Below are 20283 nucleotides of genomic sequence, written 5' to 3'. Positions count from 1 at the left end.
TTTTCACAGTATTCCTGCAAAAAAAAAAAAATTACTTGTTACTAAAATTCTTTTCTCACTTCCCAGATTACTTACTGTAATATTGTATACTAACACAATTCCTGATTTATAGCAAGTCTGCTTTTTTATACAGATAGTGTCTTCATTCTATATTTCCATTTCTCATGACAACTTTAGCCACACAGCTGCTGCCCATTATTACCGACCATCAGGGAAGAATTTGGAAGAAAATCTAACAAGATTAGGCTGAAAAGGGAGTGAGAATTTAAGAGTGGGAGCCAGTTTCATTAAAAGTATAGAAATTCTTGGCCTGTTTGTTTGGCAGCGTCACTACAGGAAGGAGGTAATATTTAGTAGATCAGAAATTCTTAAGTTGTGTGGTTTTAAATCAACTAATCCCATCCTTGGACATTTTTAATTGCTGTTTTCGTCAGTCAGGCTTCTGTTTTTTTAATTTCTCTCCTCCTCAAATAATTACTATTTTATTATCTATTCCTTTTTTATTTATTTCTTTGCTGCCCCCTCAGAATTGAATAATTGATTAATTATGTGCCATCAAGTCATTGTTGACTCCTAACAGCCACATAGGCAATTCTCTTCTCCTTCTGAAGCTACCAATGCCATTTCGCTCTCAATTTCTGAGGTTCCTCCCAATTCTTCAGGAGAATTTCAGAGACTTGAGGTATTGCAGAATGGGATTTAGCAAAAACCTTATTCTCCAGCACAAATGTATTTCTTTATTTAAAAAATTGGTTTCTCTAACACATCTTTCTCACACATAGTATGTTCCCCTTCAGATCTGTTGAGACTTCAACTTCCCAAATTGGAATCAGGTCAAAGATCAGCATCACCAAAGAAATTCCTAGGAATTTGAATCCCAACATATCTAAAGGACCCATTTTAAGAAAGACTGAACTAATTAATTGGTACCCATTTTTTGGCTTAGTAACAAGTTGTGTATTGACAACACTGGTTTCCTAGTAAGTGAGGTAAATCCACATAAACCATAAATTAATAAATACTAACATAAATACTTACTTAGAAGATGGACTACTAAACCAGGTCATAGAATCATAGGGTTGAAAGAGATGACAGAAGTGATCTAGTCCAACCTCCTCCTGCTCAGGGCAGGATCCACGCCATCTCTGAGATAAACCCTGAAGATTTCCAGTGACGGAGAAGTCACCTCTTCATGAGCAGCCTGCTTCATTGGCTGACAGCTTGTACAGTCATGACGTCCTCCTGACATTTAGCTGAACCTACTGTCTTGTAGTTTTAACCCACTGGTTCTGGTCCTGCCCTCTGGGGCAATACACATGAAGTCCAGTGGATAACACTGGGCAATGGATAATATTACAGTCTTATGTCTTTAATTTAGAACACAGCTATCCTTAGCCTTTTTTTACTATAGCTGTTTGTGGTTAGATGGGAGCTGCTTTGTCCTCTGACCTCTGCATGTTATCTATTCATACGATGTCAAGAATATGCAATTGGCTGAGTAGTAGATTCATTAAGAAGTAGATCATTTGCATAGAACTGAGGTCTTCTGGGATTTGATACTCACCAGCTATTTGGCTGCCCCGCTAGCTCCTTCAACAGTTGATAATCCTTGACAGTATGAGCATTGTGAAATAATCCAGATGTGGTTGAGACTGGATTACAGCAGCGATAACCTTTTCCTATTGAAATACCAGCTGCTTGATTCACCCAAGTTATCTAGTGAAGGTTTTGTGTATACGTATGTGTGTTTTTCTTCAATATATTCTCAGATGGTTTAGATTAAATTGCTTATTTTCTTATCAGATAAAATGCACTAAAATTCGCCTTACAGTATTTGTGGAAGTAAATACATATGTCCCACCCTTTGGGAATAGCCTTTGAAAGCTGTGTGAAAAAAGCATTGCTCTCAATTGCTCCTTATAATTTATTTATTCTCTCATTTTGTTTTGAAGAAGATGCCAAGAGAAAGGAGTCTGTTTCATTATTTGACACAGACTTTGAAGTATAAGGATTTAGAAATGTCATTCTCATGAACTCTGTCTTCTTGTGTCACAAAGTATCTCAAAGTGCAACATATAGTCAATGCTGATTATGGCAGAGGCAAAGAAATGAACTGTTTCCTTATTTATTTATTCCTATGGTAATAAATTGTTGCTGTTGTTTAACTACAGCTTGATCCACGCCTGGATAAACACCCATGTGGAAATCCTTCATACCGTCATATATCACTGTTTTCAAGATGGGGACCAGTCTGTCTTTGAATGGCATGCTGAGGGCCACACTCCAAAGAGTTGGCAGGACATCGATAAAAATAAAAATGTATTTAATTTACATGGTCTAGTGGTTAAGGCAAAGGGCTAGAAACCAGGAGACTGAGAGTTCTAGTCCTGCCTTAGGTATGAAAACCGGCTGGGTGACCTTGGGCCAGGCACTCTCCCTCAGCCCAACTCACCTCACAAGGTTGTTGTTGTGGAGAAAATAAGAGGAGGAAGGAGTATTTCGTATGTTTGCCACCTTGAGTTATTTATAAAAATAATAAAGGCGGAATAATAAATAAATAAAATTCAGTTCAATTAATAACATACTGATAATTGCCCTCAATGTATTCCAGAAATTTATCCCGTCACTTTAAAAATCACAGTTTGGTGGCAATCTCAGCAGAAGTTTGTGTGGCTTTGTCATACATCGCTGCTGTATATATTATTATGGGATTGCCACCCCTATAGCTTCTTTCCACATCATCGCAGTTAATACTTAAAAGCCTAGCATTGGGCTGACAAGACCAGTTAAGCCTGAGAATAGGAAGTGAATTGTATATTGTTATCAATGTTATTCATTAGAGCCATCAAATCAGGCTTGATTCTTGGTACCTGCATACCATCCAATACAGGGCTGTCTACAGAGTATAGTTGTAGTCAAGATGGCAATTGTAATGGTGCGATCAAAGCTCCACCCATTTTTTATGGGCAACACATATAAACATGGGTGGAGCTTTCATCACCCATCATGGCTATCATATTGATTTTTTTTTTTACCATACCCTGCAGACATCTCTAATCCATTATGACAGATGTCAAATTCCTCCTATACTCTTCTGGAAGATATAAAATTACTATTTCCAGATCTGAAAGTTATGAATCCACATTTGTGATCATTATGTGTGAATTTAAAAAATACTTATCAGGAATTTGACTGGAAAGCAAATGTTTCTGGTTTACTCTGTTTCCTCTTAAATCAGTATCCATTGGACTCAGGAGATTGAGGAAGAGGACCTTCTTGTCATAAAAGACACGCAAGTCTTTTTAAAATAAAAACAGACAAAACAGGAAACATTAGAAACAAATTTGAACAAGCATATAAAATGGCAGCAGATTGAAACTGAAGCAATAAATAATAATCCAGACACAATAAATTAATACAGTATCATCACAGAACTAATGTAAAAAAAAGGTCTTCAGGAATCATCTAAACCCTAAACGTGAGGAAACCTAGTACCTATCTAGGAGAAGGTAATCCATAGTTTTGTGCCATTGTTGAAAAAATCTTGCCTTGGATACCGCAGTTCTCAGTCTTAACTGACAAGCTTTTCCTATTCTGGGATGATCTTTCTCCAAAATTCCTGTCCCATGGCTGCTGTCAGGGTCTCAAAGGCTTGTAACAGAAGGGGAATTGGTCACATAGTAAAGACTTGCAGCTACTGTACAGGGCCTGATATGGGGCTTGTTTGCCATAAAGATGCTGCTTTTGGTGACAGACCCATTACAACTGTAATATCTACTTGACAGGTGGGTGGGATTTTAAATCCTCTCAGGCTAATCAGGCTAAAAATAAATGCCCTCGAAGCTCTAGGATTTTGCCAGTGGGTTTGCTAGGTAGGTGCCTCAGGTATATGACAGAGTGTGTGTGCTTCACTCAGTCCTCTCACTGCAGAAGGGGAGGAATAGTGAGCTCTCTTATGAAGGAGATATGCTAAAGAAGGAGACAATGGTTTCCTTAGTTATATAACCTGGTGTAAATATAGTTAAAATTCTTTACCACGTAGTCCAGTGAAAGTCGTCTTTTTCCAGAATAGGTCCCCTTCACATATCTGCAAAGTGCAGCTGTGAGCACTTTGAAGGGCAATCCAGACTGCCTCCTGCTTTATTCTGATTCGGTGTCTGATCAGAGCTGGTCAGTCACTACAAAGGACTTGCTGAAATCAGCAGGTTGGGCACTGAACAACTGAACAAATAACAAAGACATGGACCTTCAGTTGGTTGCCAGTGACCCGTTGCTTCCATAGGCCCATGCTTCCTGTCTGCACTGATATCCAGGGAAACCTTTAGGTATGCTCTGTTTCTGTGGAAGCCCACTAATGAAGTATGTGATATTAAGTGTTGAATTCAGCCCTTGGAATTCAAATTTAAGGAATTACTTCCTTGATGAAGGAATGGAAGGGCCATCCAAGATTCTGTTATTATACCCTATAACCATAAAGTAGTGTTCCTGTAATCCTTGTGGTGTCTGTTTCCTGACCTGGGAAAGGGCTGACATCGATTTTGAAAGCCTCGCAGAGTTTTGGTCTGTCCTTTCTTACACCAAACCAAATCAAGGCAGGGTTATTTTGAGTTTCTTTCTCACACTTGCCCCTTTCCCAGGACCCAGTTGCTGTTTTTCCTCCCTTAATGGCTCACCCATTCCTTCATCACAATTATTCCTATATTCCTTTATGAAAAGTAATGCTCTAGTCCTTATATTGGAATGTTTGAAAGTGTGTGAAGAACACCTAGTGAAATTACAAAAACTGCAGGAAATGCTGGACAAGATTTCCCATGGAGGAGGACATGGTTTTTTAGTTTCTCTCTAGCTTCTTGCATTTTCTTAGCAGACCCAGTTGCATAGACACCAAGTATACACAGCCATGGTTGTCTTCTTAGGTTCTAGGCAATCTGAATGTCTATTTGCCTTTAAAATGCCATCACATTTTAGCCAAGAGGAACTGAAAGCAACCTGATAGGACAGATAAGCCCTCCATCTTTGAAATTTGTCTGAATAAGGGAAATGGATGAGTTTTCCAAGAATAAAGAAGTTAAATCAATTAATTATCTTATAAAAGAAGTGTAGCATTCCACAGAAAATTTCTCTGACCAGTGTTGTCCTAATACTGCTATTAACAAGATGGTTTCATTAAAAAACCATAAATGCAAATAACTTCATTTCTAATTCAGAATGAGTAGAATTTCCTAGACAGTCCTCTATTTGTAAATAATATGTAAATAATAAAATGAACGAATAAAACATACGGCATTGCCTTGAGTATTAGGCCGCCACAAAGATTGCAAATTCATTTAGTTTGGCCATAAACCCCATGTATAAGCCAATGACTAATCCTGGTTTATTCCTGGTTTATGATCCTGGTTTGTTTGGGGAATAACAAACCAGAAGCCTAGGTTTGAATATCTCCAGTGGTTTTCCTTTTGTTTTGTTTTGTTTTGTTTTATCTACTTCCATGAAGGAAGAAGTGAAGCAGAAGCAAGCAAACTGCATGCACAATTACCCCCTTCGTGCAGTATTCCAGGATCAGCCTGCAGTTCTTGTTTATTTTTATATGCAAACACAGCACGCACTGAATGGGAATAAAATCAACCAACAGAAAACAAATGTCAAATGAAACAACAGTTTTATAAAGCAAACAAGTTTAAATGACTATGTGTCTCTCTCTTGTAGTATACTAGACAACCCATGACCTGCTGGGTCATCATTTCAGAGGTATTTCCTTACCAGATTCCTCAATGCCTTCCACAATGGCAGAGCTTCTAATGTACTGCCTTCTCTGGAAAAGTTCTTAAAACTTCAGGAAGATATTCAGAGATGTATCTGCCTTGAAAGTAGCCAATGTTGAACTGTATATCACAGTCAAACATCAGGAGTTGTCAGGAAATGTTTTATGACATTTTGTATTACATCATAAAATGTTTTATAAAATTTGGAATGGAGAATTTCAAATTTGGAATGGAAAATTTCAATTCCATGGGAGTCTTGGGTCCTGGATTTTGGATGCATTCTGTAAGTTAGCCCACTTGAGGTACCTTGGTTCAAAAATTTTTGCCCTATGATGCACCGTTTCACCCAGTTAAAGGTTACAAAGTATCAAACAGACACAAAACTTTTAGAGAGAGAGAGAGAATGATCTGGTTAGGGAAACCACAGAGATTGAAATGTACTTACAGATGAAGACTCAGTGCTATGATATCTATTCTACATAAGGCAGAGTTATTGATGGAGAGGAACCTGGTTGAGTAGGAAAACACATCACCTACATGGCTCAGTCTGCCTCCAAAGGAATGGGTTCGCTGTTTGGCAGTGCTTCAGGATTCCAAATTGGAGTTAACACATTTAGTTCTAGTACTACTATTTATTTTAAATACAGTATCTTGCTTTTCCACTGAAACACAGACCAGTGAATGATTGCAAATGGAAAATTCAACATTTCAGATAGAATGCTAGACCAAAAGTTTTCTCCTTGATATTTACTATTCTCTGTGATGGATTCTTTTAGGTGTAGAAACATTCAGTTATGTACAGTAAGACTTCATTTTTGTGCTACAATGCTATAATCCAGAAATGGGTTTGCCACCATGTCTGCTGTGAAAGCTGGGCGTACAGTGAAAATGTGTATTGTATAATATTTACCTGAACAAAATATTCAGAAATTGTGTGGTGTACTTCTTTTTGAAAAAGAGGCTGATTTTCCCTTCCTTCCATATTCCCCTGAGAACCAAATGTAATTTACTGTGGCATGTACTCTTCCAAGTTGGGCAGGCTATAAAAACTGCAAAAGAAATAAAATTAGGGCTGCTTTGGGGGGAAAAAAAACTTCTATAGGGCTCTTTGGGTTTATCTCATCCCAGGGAACAAGCTAGATATGACTGACATGCAGTTTGCCCTTGGATCCCTCCTGCGCTGGCTATTTTTTTTAAATGAACAACAACTGGCAAACTGCATGGCAAATTGCTTGATTTTCAATCATATGTGGAGCTATGCATCAAATGGAGTCACAATAAATGTGATCCTTTCCTCCAAAAATGGGGAAGTAACGGGAGAGACAATACACATCTGCAGCTGGATGATTCAGATACTTTGCTCCCTGAAACAAAGCACAAGATGGTGGCCTTGGTCCATATTTTATGTAGAATCTACTTAAAATGACCTCCTCCTCCTGCAGCCCTCTATATGTGCTGAGACCACAACTCTCAGCCATCACAGGAGTTTTTGGCTTGCACTCCTGAGAGCTGTGTTCCCTACCCATCTGGAAGAGTGCCAAGAAGACAAAATCAGAGTAACGGCTGAATTTTGGTACTGGGGATAGAACAGCTTCCTCCACCCCACTCGAGAGCAGCAAGTTTGCATAGGGGAATTAGTTGCTCCCTGCCAGTTATTTCCCAGTCACAGCCACCTGAGACAACTGTCTCATGCCATCTAATGGTAGGACTAGCTGGTTACTAGGCAATGTGGAATCCAAACTATGACAGTATGGACTGTTGGCGAATGTGTAATTCTGTCCTTCTTGAACATGGTATGAATGGGAAGGCAGGGTAGAAATTGAATAAGTAAATATTGTAAGGTAAGGATTGGTCCTGAGAACAGCGTAGTCAACACTATGGGATGTGCAGTTTGGTCAGAATGTGTTAAACTGATGCAACTGTTCATTTGAATTAAACGGAGATATGGCTTATATTCATATTGTACAGTTAACACTGCTTGAGTAACAGGTTGAGGATAGTCACTGTGAGCCTTGTCTTTAGTTTGTGAAATTCCTTGCTGGAGAGCCTGTGCAGTCCAAGGAATTGCCCCTGATGCGACTGGCTTTGCATAAGGCCCTAAGCAAACAGTTCAAATCGCCAGGGTTGCTCTAGCAACCTTCTTATCAAGTGCTTAATCGCAATTGCATAATCCTCTCCCATTGTTTCCTTCTCTTCCCCAGCCAAAGAACAACATACAGGCTGAAGGCAGTGGGAGTGAAGGTACCTTCTGTGGGAAATGTCAATCCCATAGTGTAAAATTGCAGTTTAAAGCAAATACGTATTTCAGAGGAAAGAACAAGGTGCTTCATCAGAAATTTCCAGATCAGATAACCTGGAATACAGTACAAGGGAGTTTAAGCTTTTTTCCCCTCCTGATCAAAAGGTCAAACTCAACTCCTGGTGAATGCCCAAACATGTCCATGCAGTTTTCTTGGCAACAACAGAAAGTAGTTCTTCTACCATGTTTTTTTTCAATTTCCCAGTCTAACCTACAACCCTGGAGAGGTATTCCATGGTAGTGTCCTATCTAAGTGGTAACTATACCAGACCCTGCTTAGCATCTTGGCCTAAGTTAGCTAGATGTTGCCATTTCCTGAGGATTTTTATGCTATGTATAAAAATAGGTATGAATGCAGGTAAAAAAATCTGGCAAGCAAATGAACAGAGATTCATCTTTTGCCTCTTATTACCTCAGATATAAGACAGCAATAGCAGAAAGTAAAGGATAAGATACTAAGTGATTAACATTTTTACTCTGCATAAGACATAAATCAAATCTAGGAATGTTCCTTGGTCCTTCACCTCTCCTGAGATTCCATAAGGGTTATTTTTCCCAGGCAAATGATACCTGCTTTCTGGTATGACCTAAGAATCCATTTGTGTTGTCAGTAGGTGGCATCAGTTAGCTAGAGCAAAAGAGCAAAAGAGGCAGTTTAGATCTGCCAGCTTGCACATTGCAGCACTCATGACAAATCTTGAATGTTCTGAACAAGCAAATGGGGTATTAAAATAAAAGGATTCCTATTGACATGGTTTTGCTTGAATTGCTTTTTTGCTGCCAAAGCTCTCTGGAGTATCAGTCAGATGAAACAATAAAATCAAACCAAACAAATCAGAACAGAACAGAATGCTCTAACCTTCCTGAACCTGGTAGACTGCAGGAATGTTGGAACTGCAAGTCCCAGAATCCCCCTTGAGGATAGTTGTTGCCTGGGAATATGACAGCAGAAGGTCATAAAAGGTCTAGAAAAATCAAAAACCTATTTAGTTTGTGCCAAAAGGAGATCAGAGTTGGGGAGAGTATTCCAGAGAGATGGTGCCATAGTAAGAAGGGACCTGGCACTGAACACGCCTGATTCAGAATGAAGCATCTGTAGTGATGATTTAATGGCGGATTTAATGGAGGTGCAGGTCTGACATGGTATAACTTGGTAAGACCAGGATGAGTGAACTGCCAGGCACTGCTTTAACTTAGAAAGAGAAGTGCTCTCTGCACCAAAGGGCAAGGAACAGAAGTGCCCATATTTAGAGTTTTTTTCTTTTTTTCCAAGTTAATAAGGCATGATATCTCCCTGTTCATTTAAAAAAGAGAGCATTTTAGCCAGGAACCTAAACTAAATTTCTCATTGTCTCAGGAAAAGAAAATATTTGGCAATTCAAAGTAATGTTGGCCACAGCTGCTTGTACTTCACAACTGGATTGTTCAACAGCAGTTTGGTTTTGTTGTTTTTGTGGACAATATTAACTATTGCACTCCAGGCAATGAAGGTTTTTCTAATCTTCCTGCTACATGTTGACCATTTGAGGAAACAGAAAGGAGAAGTAACTAAATATCCAGGCTGGTTCTATAAATAGGACAGAATAAGGTGCTAGAAAAGACGGTGAGCAGTGCAGTGCTTCAGATTATTTTTGGGGAAAAATGCCTTGGAGATCAGGAGAGCATAAAGTCAGCATCTGCCTGGAACTCATTAAAGCAGCTGCATCTGTTTTCGGGATTCAGTGCCCACAGCAGCTGTACAATCCTGAAAGATGATGTGACCGCATTAACGAATTGCAGGCAGGTACAGTTTTTGCATTCTCTTATGTTCTGAATTTCTTCCCAGTTAAATTGGAAGTATTGCAGTGCATTAGACTACATCCAGACTACACTTTTTCCAGTGATCCCTTATGCAGAAATAAAATGATATTCCTTTAAGTAGAATGCTGTTGCATTAAGGGAAAAGCTATTCTTTCCACTATTTACAGAGAGCTGGGTTTTGTTTATTAATGTGCTGGGTTTTCTTTAACTATACAACATAAGCATTTGAAAATGAAATCTCAATCTGAAGTTATCAGGAAAATTCCCACTTCATTTTGCCAAAACAAACAAACAAACAACCCCTGAACCAAATTCATGTTCCTAATGCACATTTCTCAAGGGGGCTTGTCTCTTTACAAATATCTTGAAATGCACTTGGATTGCAGTTGACTGCATTTTGACTTGGGCTTTTTCCCTGAAGGAAAAGTTCTTAGGGAATTAGAAGAAATCTGAAGGCTTTCTTTTCTATTTTCTGCATGAACAATTTATTCTAATGGACATTTAAAGCACCTTCAGACTACTGAACTTTCTTCAAATTATGTAACAGTCTTAGTACGAAAAACATGATACTTGCAACAAAGAGTTGCACCATAGAAAGCTTCAGTGCTTCAGACTGCCAGCTATGAGCCGTGCCCTTATGCAAGGAACTTCGTTCCTTCATCTAGTTCCGTGCTAACCTTCATCAGTAGTTGGTATTCTGTAGCCACTGAACATGGTGAGTCTTCACTGGACTCTCTTAGGTTTTTGTTTTAAAAATAGATGTTTGTACAACTGCAACCTTTGGTGTTTTTCTGAATTTGCTGATATCTCTCATGCACAGGTGGGGAGATGTTGGCTACATAAGCATTTAGATCTGGACATTGAAAATAGAATTATAGGCAGGAGTTTCTGACCAAGTTACTGGGGCTATTGGGAAATTTCTCAATCAGAGAGAAATGGCTAAGAATGATGGGTGATCACCTTCTCTCTCTCCCTATGGACATAAAAGTAATACAAAGAGTGCAAATACCTGCAGGATGAAAATGAGAATTAGGACTACAAAAATCTGGATGAGCACTAGATGGCAAGAAAGAGATGCAGAGAACTCTAAAAGAGTTTGCAGCATTTTAAAAGATCAATTTAAAAATGGATGATAAAAATGGTGCCCACTGTAAACGTTACAGTGAATGTATGCAGAGATATGAGTGGTTCCAGATGACCAACTGGTGACTAATTATGCTTATTAAAACACAACGACACTAAGAACCTCTATACTGTGGTTTTCAAACTGGGTTCCATGAAACCCTAGGGTTCTGCAGGGATTTAGATGGGTTCTGTGGGGCAGGGGTGAACTTTGAATGCACTCATCCATCCATTCTTGCCTCCATGCTTTCTACCCCTCTCAGTGTGTCACCAGCGTTAACAAGCGTTCCACCCAGGAGGCATCAGGCTGCCTTTCCCTCCCTATCACTTGAGTCTTCTGTCTTCTCACTTGCACAGGGACAAAACCCTACTCCTGTGCAGACTGCTTGCAATGAGTAAGTCTCATCGAGCTATGTGGGAATTAACAAAGAAACTTACTGTTCAGTTGGCAACCCTAGTTGCATTGCTGCTCTTCCTCCTCTTTATCCTTCCCTAGTGATGGGGAGGCAAGAAGAAAATAAACTCGGACATCAGTTCTTAATGTTACAAAAATCTTTATAACAATTGTCTGGTATGGATACAGTAAAGGGAGAGGGGAAAATCGAAGTCAGCTCATCTTCAGCACTGCTGATGTGGAAACCATTCTTACAGCTGGAGAATGGTAATTAGCACTAGAAGCCAAAGCTCCGTGTGGTGCACTCTGTTGGGAACACAGCAGCGAACTGTCCCAGCCAAATGCTGCTTTGCAAGTGCGCAGCCATGAAGATCTTTCGCTGTACAATGACAGTGCTGATGTTATTTATCTGGCATTTATCTCTTTTTAAAGTCTTCAAAATGATCAATAATTATTTCTGCTCATCCCCTGGCTTCCTTACTGCAGACTTCCTAAGGAGTAGCTGATGCTGAGACCGGCGTAAGAAGATTCAAGATGACGACAACAGTAGCAACAGACTATGACAACATTGAAATCCAACAGCAATATAGTGATGTTAATAACCGCTGGGATGTCGATGACTGGGACAACGAGAATAGTTCTGCCCGGCTGTTTGAGAGGTCTCGCATTAAAGCCTTAGCAGGTAGGAAGTTTGCTCTGCTTGCTGTTGCTACAGTGGGTTAGTTGTATAGTCTGATGTTGGCTAAAAAATGGATAATGTTGGACTATTGCACATTTCAAACCCAGGAACAACTATCTGGAAATAGCATTTATACCCGTGATCAAGAATGATCTTTAAAAAGGACTTCATTTTTGCATTTATACAGGATTAGCTATGAAATAAACACCCAGTGGCCAAGTATTAGTATGGCTTGTTTGCTGTTGGCTTGGGACAGTGTTTGAATCTATCCATTATGACTTAAACCATAGTTTAGACATCCTGGTTTAATGTGATACAGCAATCCAGCTAATGGGCTGGTTCAGGGTCCCAAATCATGATCTGAAAGCCTGATGCCTTGCAACCTGCAATGTGATTTGGTGTTAAAACCAATGAACAAATAATGCAATCAGATATACTTAATTTTTAAGCTATGAATTTGAATGCTGCTGGGGAAAACTGAATTAAATAATTATAATAATGTATATATCAGGATATAATATAGTGTGCTGTACAAGTTATAAGTGATAGGAAAACACACTCTAAACATTTGTACTACAATATACTCCTCACATGTTTCGGTCCAGAAAGAATAATGAAATGCGAATTTCAGAGGATTTATCTTGTATTCCAGTGGTAAAACTTCAATTTTACGTGAAGAAGGTCTTAAATTCAGTCCTGGAATACAACCTTGCTTGTAATCTAGAGAACTACTATCAATCAGTGTTGACAGTAGTGGACTAAGTGAACTAACTATCTGACTTGGATAAGGCAGTTTCCTGCCTTCCTTTGATTGCTTGACTATTTGAGGGATGCTGAAACATCCAAACTGGGTTTCAGCAAAAGAAATACATCTCAAGGTAAGGAACTATTCTCACCTTGCATGTTCAGGCATTTGTAACAGCAAGAGGGGAGGGTGACTATATCACATGGCAAGATTTTCAGGTATATCAATTCCTGATGGTGTGGGTGATCTTATTGGGAACAACATCCACATCAGGGATATATACACCTGCACACAGTGTTTCTCAACTGACAACATTAAGATGTGAGGACTTCAACTTCCAGAATTCCCCAGCCAGCATGCTGGCTGGGGAATTCTGGGAGCTGAAGTCCTCACATCTTAAAGTTGCCAAGGTTGATAAACACTGCCTGCACATCTTCCCATGTAATGCAAACCTGTGTCTGTTGTCCCTTGTGGCAATTTACATTGGACAAACTGGCTAACCTTTGCACGAAAGAATAAATGGAGATAATTCTGATATCAGCAATAACTATATCCTGAAACCAATGGGAGAACAGCTCAGCTAACTGCTGCCATGCTTCAACAAAGAAATGGCAAAGATCAATTTGAACAAAGAACAGATGACTTGAATTCTTTAGGAGATGTAATTTATTTTCAAACAATTAAATGGAGACTAAAGTTTCTTCCCACCAGGGTTAAGAACCTGCTGCATGAGATGAAAGAAAGATATACTGTTCCAGCTGTCTTTCCTATAGCTGGTCCTCCCATGGATCTCTTCCCTGGGGACAAAATCACAGTCACGCTCACCCAATGGCCAATTACATTGCTGGTCACCCTATAAACATCACCAAGAATAGCTCAAAGTGACACTATAATGCAGGCAGCAAGTGGGGTGGATAGTGGGTGATTATATGAACAAATGATTGTTAGATTTAGATCCCAACTTTTCTCCAAGGGTTCAGGGTGGCTTGTGTGAGTGTTCCCATTGTATTGTCCTCACCACAGCAACTCTGTGATGAAGGTTGAGTTGAGTTGAGAGTGAATGACTAGCTTGAGTCACCCAGTGAGTTTCTGTGCCTAAGGCTGGACATGCACCTGGCTTTCCTTGGTTCTAACCTAACACTTAAACCACTGCACCACACAGGATCTTTCATTGGCTTGTCTGCAGTTTATCTTCTATTCCATTACAGTTCTTAAAGCTGCTGTTTTCTGTCACCTAATGATAGAGCTGATCTTGCTTCTCACAGTAAAACCCTTAATTATTGATGGATCCAAGAAAGTCTATGCCATATTGTTTCATGAATGAACATTACTAAAGATGATTTTCACTGCCTGTGCCCAGCCTGTTGATTTCAACAAGTGCTTTGCAGGTATTGAACAGCTCTGATCAAACACAGAATGAGAATAAAGCAGAAGACAGTCTACGTTGTCCTTTATCTGCTTACAGCTGCACTTTGCAGATATGTGGTTTCAGTTTAGGACAAATGTACATAGGTCTCCCTAGTCTTTTGGGGCCAGTGAGAAATACTGAGAGTGAAATATGGTCACTCTCACAAAATGGTTGCTGTAGTGAATGTGCCTAATAACAAATTATTTGTGTATCAGAAGGCAAATAAAGAACTGAGCAGCAGCCAACCCTATGTTTATTTCTATTAATGCCTTTAAGGGTCTATAGGAGGCCCTGGAACATGGTTTTTGCGTTGCACCATGCTAACTTCTCTTTTATTTATTAATTAAAAGAGCCATTAAATAATTGGTTGGGCAGGGATCTTGACAGGTATAAAGGAATGCATAAATGGCACATTATTGCCTCTGAAGGTGATTGGGTGGCCCAAGATCTAAGTTTAATATTCTGGCTTATTCCAAAACCAGTAGAAATCATGGATAGCTGAAGAGCTCCTGGTTTGTTTTCCAGCTTGTCTAAAGAGAGGAATGAAACTATTGGGAGTATTCTATTAAACTGAAATACAGTTGCCTAAACTCTCTCTTTGAAACACACAGCTGTTCAAAAGAACAAGCAACATTCTGACTGTCAGTTGGAAAAAAAAAAAGGATTTGTCTTAAATCTAGTGTACATAAATATTACTGAATTCTCCCAGATACATTTGGAGTTTGTATTCCTGGAACCAGGAAGACCTAGATGTAAATCCATTGCCACTGGGTGACTTTGGACTAGTCAAATTTCCAGCTCTATTTATTTATTTATTTATTTTTATCATATTTATTTTATTTATTTATCATATTTTTATCACCGCCCATCTCCCCCACATGGGGGACCCTGGGCGGTTTAGCTCGCAGGATCATTGTTCTGGCCAGAATTAACAGAGGGAGTGCTATACCCTGTCTTGTTCTTCCAAGGATATCAAGAATCAGCAACAAAAACAATAATAATGTTATTTGAACTAGATTAGAATATAAGAGAACAGTCAGTAAGAAAACCATGTTCATTAAAAAGTGGGAGGTAAAAAAAAAACCTGATTCCATTATTCTTGTTTTATATTGCTTTCATGTATCATTCATGTATTTTATTGCTATTTTTACTGAAAAATGATTTGTGACACTTTGATATAGGAAGTGTTATCATCATCATCCATTTGAACAAAATGTGAGCAACCAGGATATTCAATTTCAGTCTAAGTATCAGTAACCAATGAAGAGATGGTGTTTCAAAACAATCTAAATCTAAGCTGGAAGCCAATTGGCTTAGGAACTCTTTTAAGCCATAAAGGAAATAATAAAAATTTGGCTCAGAATGTGTAGTCCTAAAAGATATTTTGTGACAATTGACAAACTCAATGTGTTGGTAGAAATAAACTTCTGGCTTGAGTTTAAAGTAATGTTCTGACCTGCTGTATTTAGATGTACGCTTAGAACACTTCTTCAGATGCATAAATCTCCTGGGAACTGTCACAGGTTATAACCCATGTCTGCAAAATTCCAGTCATTTTGTATCGTTTGGATATAGTTATCTAGTTACAGTGCCAACAACATTAGTTGTAAACCCTACTGAAGCTAGAGGGCAACATAATGTTCTTTGTATAATAATCCTTTATCTTAGTGATTGTTACTTGGCTCTCAAAGAAGGAAAACAGAAACTAAAATCTCAAGCTTTCAGGCTTTCTGATAGTCAAAAAGTTTGCAGTGCTCTAAGCTGGTTGTCACCTCTATGCAAATTGCTGTCCTTGATATACAGTATTAAGTCATTTCATCTGATGTGAGAGAGGCCACACATGATCCAAGTATTTTTGTATAGTGGGAGTACAGATCTGTTACGTGAGGTTCCCTCTGCCTCTTCGGGGCAATGCCCTGCATAGTCATTTCAACACACTCTGTAAATGATTTCCCAAATCTCATGGTGGCTTGCCAACATTCCTGACCTCTGAACAAAATGCCTCAGCAGCATGAGACATACTGCAAGGTGGGGCCATGCCAGTTGGGAAGATGCTGGAATTTTTTCTTGCCTGCTTGCAAGAGGAAAGCATAGAATGGCCAGCCACAACCTCCAATCTCTCTCTTTCTCCCTTTCTCTTTCTCTCTCTCTCTCTCTCACACACAAACACACACACAAAGAGAGAGTCATTGGTGAAGCAAATTAAGCAGCTCTTGTTTGAGAAAGGGAGAATGAGAGGAAATAACTCTGTGAAATGGCTAAGGAATGGGCTGCTACCCAAACCCTAAAAAAAAAAAATTGTGCTCAGAACCTGAGTAAGCTAACCAAAGCAGTTACTTAATTCACATATGATACTAAGCCATGCCTTGTTTACCCCTGATTTATTGAATAAAACACAATTGGGTAGATTTGTACAACACTCTAAGCTATAAATCATGATTTATAAGAGACACTGACTAAGCTTCACATAATATAGTGGTAAAATCAACCAAAATACATCATAGCTTATCACCAAGTATGAACCTAGCCTATGTGCTAAGTGGTCCAGCATGGAGTAGGTCTGTCCAAAGCCTAGGTTAGATAGGCCAAGTTATTAGCCATCTTACCTTTAATTAGAGTAATGGTCTCCAAAAGTTGGAGGGCATTAGGAAGCTCACAGAAATTCCATTGCCTAGATATCTCCATTGATTTTAATTGTTCGCTTTATGCTGTGGTTGAGCAGTAAATAATACATATGAAGCAATCCCTTGCAGGACATATAATACAATATGAATTATTCAATTATTTAGCTGGTCTAAAAGAAGCATCTTTTAATTGCTTTGAGAAGTTAGCTGTAGATGTGACATGGTGCTAATTTTAGAATTGCATCAGGCTTCTCTAAAAAATATGTACTCTTTTTCATGTGTTTAGTGTATGTGCATTTAGAGAGGAGAAAGTTATATTAGGCAATCATTTCACATGGAGTGTCTTACAGTATGTTTGGAGTATTTTTACTAGAATTATTTTTAATAATTAGTTGCACTCCCAAAAGCAGGAGGTATCAGAGATATAAAATGTAAAGACATTAGACTATTGTTCAGAAAAAAACCCACAATTCTTTCAGCATTTGTTCACTGAAAGAAATAGGAGATGATAGTCTCCATGCTTTTTCCTACTTAAATTATTTCAGGTAACAGGTAGATGACACTGGAGGGGAGCTGAGAGTGGAATGAAACCTTAGAATGTACATGAGGCTATTACCATTGCTCTATGCTTTCACTCCTCATATTGTCTACTACATAACATGTGACTGACATTACTTTGCCTGCTGTCAGAATTTTGGAAAGAAGGGTGAAAGAGGCACTAAATGATGAAACTAGGTCCCTTACCTTTTGTAACATTTAGCTCTCCGTTGAGAAATGCTCCTAAAAACTAGGAGGAGGAGAAGGAAGCATTTCCTTCTCCATATGTCCAAAGAATAGGGACGTTCGCTTCCAGACCAAGTGACTATTTGCTTCTTCCCCATATTGGGGAGTATGCACATCTCATTCAGATATGATAAATATGCATCTCTCTTCTTCAGAGAAGCCCTGAAGTTGAAGAGAAGGGAAATACACATCTTCCAAGCTTCATTCCCTGCCACTTTTTTTGGAACATTTAAAGTACCCCAAATCCTGGGGTGAAACTGACCCAGTTTTGGGAAATGCTGCATGTGTAATAAGCCTGAGGGAAAGTTGTTTTTCTCCACAACAAAAGAATTCTGGGCTCTTCTGCTTTTGCTGTAAATATAGGAATGCTTCCATTAACAGCCATATAAGTGATTAGCAATTGTGAACGCCATCCCCTCCCATTCAGACTGAGGCTCATCCAAAGGGAATACAAAGGAACTTTCATGTTTTGTCCCCTGCTAGCTTCCTAGCTTGGAATGAAGAGGTAATATGAACAGTTATTTTCTGGTGAGCATTTGAAAGGAACTTGAATTTGATATGAAGTTCCAACATACCGAGTTCAATTTCACTGAAGGTTGTATCCTGCTTTGTGAGTGATAATTTGTATTTTCCAGGATAGAATAATAGAATCCGAATTCAGAAAGAGGTACTTGGGCTTCTGAATTCAACCCCACACTCGGCATAGAAATCTAAAATAAAAATCTGTGTTCAGTAGTTGTCCAGCCTCTGCTTGAATACATCCAATGAAGAGGAATGCATTATTCCCTAGTTAAGAAAGTTAGCAAATTTACGATCATCATTAGACTGTTTCTGAGGTTAGATTCTCCCTCCCTCAGGCAGATGGATCACTGCTATAGCTGCCATTTAATTCATATGGGATGTATCATCATCATCATCATCATCATCATCATCATCCCTGACCATACCAAAGAATCAGAAGATACCATATTTGGATATTTGGCTTCAAATATTGAACTGAACTGTTCGATGGTCTGACAAAGATCATTTTACCTATCTTTTGGTCTAAGACTTAAGCTTGAAATTTGAGCCTTGAAATTTGAGCCTTCTATAAGCAAAGCCTCAGTTCTCTTACTATGCTATAATTTCCTTCCCATTTTGTAGCATGTTCTGGGACATGTCTTTTCCTGCACTTTCTTATATAAATACAGTGAAACATCTGCAAGATTAAGTAATACTTGTACTGTAAAACATTTAGAAGGCTGCAGGGGCAGTAGAGACAACTAGAGGTTAAGTTATGCGAAGGGCATTTGGAGGAATTGCTTAGCAGCAGATGGAAACATGAAATGAAAAGCACCTGATTTAGGTTCCTCTTGTTCATCTGAGGGCTGGAATCTTTGGGCAGCTGGCCTCTTCAGTCTCAAGGTGAAGCTATATTAGAGCTATTTTGATTAGAGGACCTACAAAATCTCTCCAGATAATCTGGAGCAGTTTTTTGCTCGTGGTAAAATCCAGGTGACAGTAGAAAAAATAACTACACTGTGAATGTTCACATTTATTGTGGCTCTGGGATTTTGTTTGACAAGACTTAATGTGTATCCACATGAATTACGAAGTTCAAGTCTGCATATAGTCACTGAAAAGGCAGCTGCTTTCTGTTAGTCAAGAAATTCCAGTTTATTCTTCAGCGTTCCGGAAACTGGCCTAAATTTCCGATTTTTGTGGAAGCCTTCTGCCAGTTGGCCCAGAGGAGTTTGAAAAGTGGCCTGCTCAATTTTTTTTTCTTTCAGTCACTTGTCAGCATTGCACCATACACATCAATCCATACTTCCAAGGTTTAAGAGAGGAAAATAGGCTCATTATCCAATTAGAACAATTCCTTTAAAACAAAGGAAGAAACCCTCAGTAGATTAGAAAATGAACTGGCAGTCTGATAAAATAGTATCTAACCTTAGCAAATAGTATTCATCTTAGTGCTCAGGCATTTAGAGTGAGTCTAACAAAGGCAAGAAGAATTTGAGAATACATTGTACGTTTATCTCAGGATGATCTTGTGGTAAAAGAATAAATCTGATTGCAGAAAACAGATACAGAAGTGTGTGCCAAACAGAGAGGCACACCAAAGGCTGTAGCCAATTTTTTTTTAAAAAAGTGTCTGAAAGGAACAACTAGCTAGGACAAAGGGAACTAGAAAGTTGGAAAAGGAAGGGAGGAAAGGAAGGATCATGAGGAGAATTGGCTTTGGATCATTTTCCTCAATAAATAAATGAACAAGTGTAATGTTTTTGACTCATTGTTTAATTGGGTTCTCTTTATCTAGTTTTAGGGCTTGCATGGAGAACAGCTCACATTTTAGGTCATACTAGAAAACCCGTGACCTGTTGGGTCATCATTTCAGAGATAATTCCTTCTAGATTCCTCAATGCCTTCCACAATGGCAGAGCTTCTAATGTACTGGAAAAGTTCTTAAAAATTCAGGGAGACATTCAGAGATGTATCTGCCTTGAAAGTAGCCAATGTTGAACTGCATAGCTCAGTCAAACATCAGGAGTTGACCACAGAAAATGTTTTATGGCATTTGGTATTATGTCATAAAATGTTTTATGATAATTTTTATGTCATAAAATGTTTTATAAAATTTGCCAAATTCTGTCCCATGGGAGTCATGGGTCCTCGATTTTGGATGCG

At 38.8% G+C, this 20283-nt stretch overlaps 1 protein-coding gene across 2 annotated transcripts in view; it reads left to right on the top strand.

Moving 5' to 3' along the window:
• The window catches only part of SPTBN1 (spectrin beta, non-erythrocytic 1), a 205392-nt gene that overhangs the window by 44503 nt on the left and 140606 nt on the right, over positions 1–20283 (top strand). The window contains exon 2 of one of the 2 annotated variants that reach the window (XM_063301479.1): positions 11864–12059. In XM_063301479.1, the coding sequence (XP_063157549.1) occupies positions 11912–12059 (148 nt within the window). In that variant the 5' untranslated portion in view covers positions 11864–11911. Of the gene's footprint in view, positions 1–11863; positions 12060–20283 lie in introns of those variants that run through there. The other variant, XM_063301496.1, reaches the window with a different exon arrangement.

This window comes from Candoia aspera, chromosome 1, assembly GCF_035149785.1.
Source record: "Candoia aspera isolate rCanAsp1 chromosome 1, rCanAsp1.hap2, whole genome shotgun sequence".
Lineage (NCBI taxonomy): Eukaryota > Metazoa > Chordata > Lepidosauria > Squamata > Boidae > Candoia > Candoia aspera.
This window is presented reverse-complemented; position numbering and strand designations above follow the sequence as displayed.